This window comes from Eurypyga helias, unplaced genomic scaffold (genome assembly GCF_000690775.1).
Source record: "Eurypyga helias isolate BGI_N326 unplaced genomic scaffold, ASM69077v1 scaffold37208, whole genome shotgun sequence".
NCBI lineage: Eukaryota > Metazoa > Chordata > Aves > Eurypygiformes > Eurypygidae > Eurypyga > Eurypyga helias.
In genome coordinates this window covers 1,036-8,682 of record NW_010265650.1, presented here as the reverse complement: position 1 = coordinate 8,682, position 7,647 = coordinate 1,036, and the positions used below count along the sequence as shown (strand labels likewise).

At 44.1% G+C, this 7,647-nt stretch overlaps 1 protein-coding gene across 1 annotated transcript; it reads right to left on the bottom strand.

Moving 5' to 3' along the window:
• Positions 1-283: 283 nt before the first annotated feature.
• Positions 284-4,779, bottom strand: LOC104513463 (ovalbumin-like; the record flags this gene model as incomplete). The annotated part of the gene is made up of 5 exons (XM_010156819.1): positions 4,612-4,779; positions 3,198-3,311; positions 2,709-2,840; positions 1,732-1,849; positions 284-426 (listed from the first exon to the last, which is right to left on the bottom strand). Coding segments are annotated over exons 1-5 (675 nt in total), but the record flags the coding sequence as incomplete, so codon positions are not given.
• Positions 4,780-7,647: the final 2,868 nt, after the last annotated feature.

The following is a 7,647-nucleotide window of genomic DNA, read 5'->3' as shown; positions in this document are numbered from 1 at the left end:
TGCTAATCAGCGTTAACACTTGTGTTTTGCCAGTCACCAGAGCAAAACTCTGAGTTGTTGCAATTTCTGAGTCTTGCACACTTTTTCAGTGAGGATTGTGCTTTTCTGTGAAAAGCCCTCCTGCTACCTCTTCCCAAAAGGAGAGGCAGGTTAAGTTCCCAGGACACCTACACCTTGCTCAGAGGACAGCTGGCCCTGGATGTTGTGCTTCTGTGTTACGCTTGCTTCACTGCTCACAGTATCTTGGGCAAATAATGTTAAGATTTACACAATGCAGACGTACCTGATTCAGCTTAAAATCTCTCTGTACTGTTTTTTGTTCCTCAAACTTGTGTTCCCAGGATGCTTTGAAGTAGATTACATTCACCAGCACCAGCAGTGCATGTGGGTCAATCACACCAGGAGCAAAGAGTTCTTTGATTTTACCTAAAGGAAATTGTGGAATACACAAGTATTTGCTAGTTGTCAATAAGACTCTGGGCCGAGACTCAACTACTTGTTTGGGAACTTAGTTTTGGAGAAACTTGGAAATCCAGTTCTTGGTTTATTCAGAGGACAAGGACAATATACTCAAACAAATGGCAGATTCCTCTGCACTGTTACCAGCCAGGGAGGACAGGGGGAGGTTGAGTTCACCAAATGAGCCATCTGTCAAGTGTCAGTGACCATACATATGTGCCAGGTGACACTAACCATGGGGAAGGAGGCAGCACCATTAATCACATATTTTTATTTACATGAAAGCATCTTTCCCTTTGCAGCAAGCACAGCACTTGACCAGCTGTGAAGCTTTTGACTTTCTACACAGAGGCTGAAGTAGAAGTCAGCAGGTCCACAGGCTTCATAGGAGCACCCAGAGCAACAATAGCTCCTAACCCTCTTGCAAGGTGGCTTCCTGAACCGAGAGCCCTCCTACTGGGAGCCAAGTGGGGTTAACAGCTCTCTCCCACACCAGTCACAGGCCGCTCTGCCAGTACAAGAGCATGTTTGGTCAGGGGATGGGTGACAGAGAAATTAAAGAAGCCTTCAAATCTATTTACCTGTCACCCAGTAAGTTCCGGTTTATATTAAGCCAGAAAATTTAGAAAATTCTCATCCTGCTGCTACTGCAGCTCTGGCAAAACTAAAGGAAAATGACATATATCATATTTAGCCTAATTGTCAAGAGCCAATGGCCCATCCTAGCCTGTTAAGGGCAAGAGCTGGTTGATTGTCACTTGTGTTAGTGAGCCTCGCTGGTGGCCATATCTCTAGTCTTTGTGGGCATGGGTCTATGTATCATAGAATCATAGAATGGTTTGGGTTGGAAGGGACCTTAAAGATCATCTAGTTCCAACCCCCCTGCCATGGTCATTCTCCCTCCTTCCCCAGGCTGTTCCCAGTCTCACCATGAAGCTCACAGCTTCCATCCCCTGCTGTCCTGTATCCGCATTTGTAACTGTTCACGAAAGCAATTTGTCTGGCCAAGCCTTATAGGTATTATTGCAATTATCATGGCAGGCAAATGGGTGAGAATACAAAAGCCTCTGACAACAAACACTTTCAATTCAGGAATAATTTAGCTAGTAACTCACTCTAAGAGTGGATGTGAAGACAAACTGCCTTTAAATAGCATAAGACTGAACACCCAGAAACGTGAACAAGTCTTTGCTTTTCATGCCCTGGAATTTCTTTTGTTGAAGCAGCAGAAAAAGACAGTGATAATATGGATATAGTTTTGCTTTGTTTTACCTTGTGTCTCACTTTCAACCCAAGTGTTAATTTTTATTCTGGCAGCTTCAACAGCACCATGGAAGTCCACTGTTTGCAGCATCGCTCCATACAGTTCCTTAGTGCACATTAGAAATTGCTGCAAAACAAAATAAAGATTATGTATTGCTCGAATCTGTTACGCCCTTATTCCCTCATGAAATAAATCAATGGTTTGGAACTGTTTTAGGAACGGTAAGGGACCTGTTAACTCCCTAAGGCAAAATTTCATTCTGGAAACATCAACTATCTGAGGTTTACTCAGAGAATCTTTGAAGAAGAGATAATTATTCTCCTGCATGGGCAAAAAGGTACATAAATTAAAAGAAAGGCACAGGAAAGAGTCTTCCCATGGAGAACTGCATACCTGAGGTACAGATAAAAATAAAAAATCAGAGAAGATGCAAGATGTGTTGCTTAATGCTTATATATCATTCCACAGAAATAACTGACAGCAAAGCAAAGATGTGACTAGCAATATATCCATACTAAGTAATCCAGAGGCCACCCTGTCACTCGGGAAAGGAGTAAGAAGTTCAGCACGGCAGCTCCACACATGAGACTCTATAACATCTCAGGTGATAAGGCCTCTCCAAACATACTGCTGACCCCATCACGCCACCAGCAAGCCCAGAAGTAAGTAGCTCACACACATCTTGCACAGGCCCTTTTTTGGCTGTAGTCACACCTCTGGCTCAGTGTAGACATATGCCAAAAGCAATCAGACTCCTGCTTTATTTTTTTCTCTATAGCCGTTGATATCCACAGAGTGATATTTTTTTTAAACAAAAGAATTGAAATCTGACACTCTTGTCTCTTTTCCACCAGCCCCAGGAGATACGGCTCCAAGAAGCACATCAAGTGCCCAAAATACACAGGAAGGGGGCAATGGTGAGGCTCATGGTTACAAAGAAGCTTGAGGTCAGGACCACAGCAGCTAGCAGACGCAGGTAACTTACCTGTCGGAGTTCAAATCCTTGTTGTATAAACAGATTGTTGGCCAGAGTTAAAACGTAGCTTTCACCAAGGTTTTGCAGTTGTAAAAGCAGTGCCTGGAATGCTTTATGGTTAAGGTCCCCATCCTTGTTACACTAGGAATATTACAAACACGACAATTACAATGATTCCCCCATATAGCTTTGGTTGTTAATTTGCATGCTATTTAGATTACACTGTAGGGCCCATTCTTGTCGTACTGGTGTTTAAATCCAGCTAGTCTAAGCTTAAAACCTGATGAGATGAGGTCACTGAAGGCTTCGGTATTGACTTCATGGAAGACTTTGCCCTTTATAAGGCAGCAGCTTGTATCAGGCCTTTCCGTGGGGATGAGGCACACATCATGCGTGGGATCTGGACTCCCTCCAGTGGTAGATTCCAGTGTTTCATAACCAGTAACCTCTGCCATGCAGTGGAGAAAAGGCTCCTGTGCTCCCCACCCACGGACATACCTGTGGGAGGGATGACTGTCTTTCCTGGCTGAGTTCTGGCTCCATTTCTGGGGCTGCACTCTCAAGGTCAGATCCAAGGCTCACGTTTCTTGCAGCTTTCCTCACATGGAGCACCTGCAGTCGAAGATGTCAAATTATGGCAATTGTATCTGGGATAAAAGGATCTTACTTGTTTAAAAGATTTGTAATGCTGCCCTGGATAAATGGTGTGGATTTATGAAAGGTCTTTTCTCAGCTTCAGTGAGGCTGAAATGGCAGACTTGAAATTGTTCATATATTCATGTTCAAATTTGCATTTCTGTATTAACAAACCAAGAAGAACTTGCACCTAATCCCTCAAAATCTTACTCTCCACTACCTCAAAATGTTTACATTTAATTTGTATTTTTATTGCTAGTTACCTGAAATTTCTAAACAAAAAGTTGTTTCAGCAAAGAGCCAAAGATAGTTTTCTTTGAACATCAAAGCTGGCTTTTTGTTATCATTGTTAATCTTTGCATCAGCTTAGGAAATATATCAAGACCACAGTGCTCTTAATGCAAACCAGTCCTTGCTGCTAATGTGCGAATGTCTTGCTGAAAAATCTCAGCAGCTTCTCCATTATAATAATGTTGCGTCATACATAGACTTAACCTTTTTTATTGAGGATACTGGATCCCCATTTCTTCCCTAAAATAAGCAAGAGTCCTAAAGCAAGCAAGAGTCCCTGAGTATTGGGTTTATGTGGCAAGATTATGGTAGCCAGCGGGCTACAGGGGTGGTCTCTGTGCAAAGAGATCAGGGGCTGCCCCCGCGTTGAACAGAGCTGGTTGCAGCCGGCTCCAAAATCAGTTGAGCCTGTTTTGCTGTGACAATAATTGGTGAGTGATGTCCCTGTCCTTATCTCGACCGAGGAACTTTTTCATCTTATTTTCTCTCCCTTTTGAAGAGGAGGAGTGAGGGAGCGGCTGGGTGGGCATCTGGCAGCCACCAGCCAAGGTTGATCCAGCACACCCTGGGAACCTCATGAGGTGGGCATGCCTACCTTGGCTGTGGGTGACTCAGGAGTCAGGCTGTGCACGGGGCAGTGATAGGATACGATGGATGAAGATGCATCAGTACAGAGCCAGCTGCTCTAATACTCTGGCAGTAGACCGAGGGAAAGTCAGAATGCCCTGCTGTAGTGTATTGTCTCCTCTCATTCAGCTCTCGCTCCATGCTGCCGAGTCTGCATGGGGGCATGGTGCGGCTCACACAATCAGATGGTGAGGATCATAGCGCACCAAGCACAACTGCAATGGCAGCACCTGTGCTTGCATTCGTGCTTGTTTTCTATGAGATCTTCACCCACATGTAATGCTAGGATACCAAACATTTCCATTGAGGGAACAGCAAGCAAATTGGAAGCATCTCGCCATGTTTCATTAACACTTACTTTCTCTATCTGAGCAGCAGTGTTGTTTTTTGCACCTAGATAGACCAGGGCCAGGGCAACAGAGATGCTCATAGGAGAGAAGACGATGTTTGTGTCCTCTGCATTTCTCTTGAGCTTATTGTAGAGATCAAGGCAAAACTCGGTAATTGGTCTAGAAATGGAGCCCATCGTGAAGCAGCTGCTGACTGGGAGCACAAAAGAAAGAAGATTAATGAAGCTTGTTATAGACTATCTAGATCACATTGTGAAGAAGCTGTCTGCCCTGAGATTATCCCACAGCTGGTTGCTAAATAATAGAATTTTGCTAAACTCTCAGAGTTTGAAACCTTGCACACATCTGGTAGTCCATGCTACACAGCAGAAGCAAGGACACAGCGGGTCTGGGAAAGGGACCCACACTCATAACATATGTGAATTCCTCAGAAAGAACCATTTTTCTGTCTTATCTCATGGTGTATCTTATTTCAGATCATGGTATTGAATCAGTCAACTGGATTAACATTTTCCTTCTCCAAAGTGGTTTGACATATATAGTTAATTCTACTCTTCCCTCTTGTACACGACTGGTGATGGAAACTTGGTAACAGAAACTACGCCTGCATATAACCATGTCTGGTAACCAGAGCTGTGGTATGAGGGTTTCAAACAACAGGTTTATAAAAATAAAATCACTATTAGTTAAATGTTTTCATAACTGAAAAGGGCTCATTAACAGCTATGGGAATTGAACTACATATGGAAACACGAACAGTTTGAAATACACTCTTTTCCTCCTCAGGAGTTTTTCAAGAATCACAGATTCAGGCATGATACACAATTCCAGAGCTGTGGTATGAGGGTTTCAAACAACAGGTTTATAAAAATAAAATCACTATTAGTTAAATGTTTTCATAACTGAAAAGGGCTCATTAACAGCTATGGGAATTGAACTACATATGGAAACACGAACAGTTTGAAATACACTCTTTTCCTCCTCAGGAGTTTTTCAAGAATCACAGATTCAGGCATGATACACAATTTTTCCAAAGCAGTAGCTCAGCAGCCCTGAAAAGAAGTTGAATGATATGACAAGATCTTTGTCACTCTTTTCTTATGTACTAAAAACATAACAGTCTGATACCTTTCCTGTGGGTCATTTATATTAAATCCACTCTGCTAAGAATAAGTTGGGGCCAAGTTCCAGCTTGGTCCTTGCAAGCAGGAGGCTCTTTGAAAAAAAGGGGTTTGGAAACTCTTTTCCTGTCCATTAGGAGAAGAACTGAAAAGCTGTTGAGTGGATACCAGTGGGATCACACAAGCTTTTCTGGAATTATTACACCCCAAAAAACCCTACATCACTTTCAGTCTCAAACAAATGATATTTTGGACTGCACACCAGAAAAACGTGTGACAATCAAAGCATACACTCCTGCCTGCTTGCAGAAATAGAGATGAGTAGCTGTGGCCTGTATTCCAAGAAGATCATTTAGGGCGAAATACACAGCCACAGTACGGAGAAAAGGCCCCACATCGCCCACAGCACGGATCTGACTGGGTCTAGCTTTCAGCCCACCTTGGGACAAAAGGGGGTTGGGTCCATAGCAAACTGCCAGAGCTCCCCTCCGTTGAAAAGATGGGTGAGGAATGTCCAATGGGGTGGTTATTGCCCCTGCTCACAGAAAGCTCTTTCCCAGCCCCCTGCCCCTGGCTGCTGCAGCCTGCAAGGCCAAGTTACATGAGGAGCTCCAGAAGGCTGAGGGTAGGAAAAGGCTTAAGTTCAGGGTTTTTCATCAGCAGAACCCTTGTTCAGCCCGACCTGGGCTGTCAGTGTTCAGCAGACACTTTGAGAGGGGTTTGGAGCCTTCTTGGAAAGGGGCTGCCTGGTGTCGGGGACCCCCATCCCCTCCCAGCCCATGCTCCTCTGCGATCCTATTCACCCACTGAGGCCCCAGCTCTTCTACCACTGCAACAGTCCCCACACACACAGAGAGCCTGCCCTTCACAGAGCTTTCTTTACTCCCAGAACTACTCAAAATGGCTTGTGTTGTCCTCAGGGATGCAGAGCCTATGCTGCCTCTTGCTCAGCTATGAGCCAGACACAAATTTTGCACAAGAAGCTGGGGCTCAGGCACCAGAAGTAACCAGGACATAGAGAGTTGACGTGACTCTGCTGAGATGCAGACTTTCTCTGTGCAAACCATCTCAGCCCACGTCAAGTGTCAGACGATGGGAATGAACTCAGCCCACAGGAAAACAGGCTTAGGCTAAGACAGATTGCTTCTGTGGCTTGGGAGAGCTGAAAAGTCAAGTTGCTGAATACACGAAGGTACAACATGTGATAAATGCAGGCGCCTCTTGCCTTTTGACAACCTGAAAAACACAGCAATAATCGTTGCTTCATTGTGTTTCTGACTGATGCTCTGTGGAAAGAACCTGTGATGCTGGAAGAAAAAGTTCACATACATTTCATATTGAGATGTTTGTTTTACCTTGGAGTCCAGAAAAGTACTTCACATGAAGACCCAATAGAAATGGGCAAAAAAAAAAACAGAGGAGAAATACCCAAATGCTCCTCCAAACAAACAAATTAAAGATGAGTTATATCTCATTAGTTCTGAAAACAGCTGTTCTAGCTCTGCTGATTGTGTTCTTACATGCTTGTGTCTTTCATTTTCCTTTTAATAACACACTCATCTTACCACAAGAAAAAGACATTGCACTAAATAATAATTTCTCCTTTCTTCCACCTTCATTACCAGCTATCCAGAACCTTCTGAAAACAAAACTCAGCGCTTCTTCAGTGATGTTGTTTGTATTGCTCCGCTTCCACACCTCCTGAAAAGACTGAAATGGAGCTGTGAAATCCTTCACCGTGAACGCAGGTCATGAGGCGGATGGTAGGTGTGCCCAAACCTCAGAATGAGTCAGGGAGAAAAAACAGAGCTAATAAACTGGCACCTCCACCCCACCCTGCAGGGAGAGGATGGGCTGCCAAGCTCGGAGGGAGAGCCCAGGAGCGAGGAACAGGTTTTAAAAGCCAGTGCCTGGCATACAGAG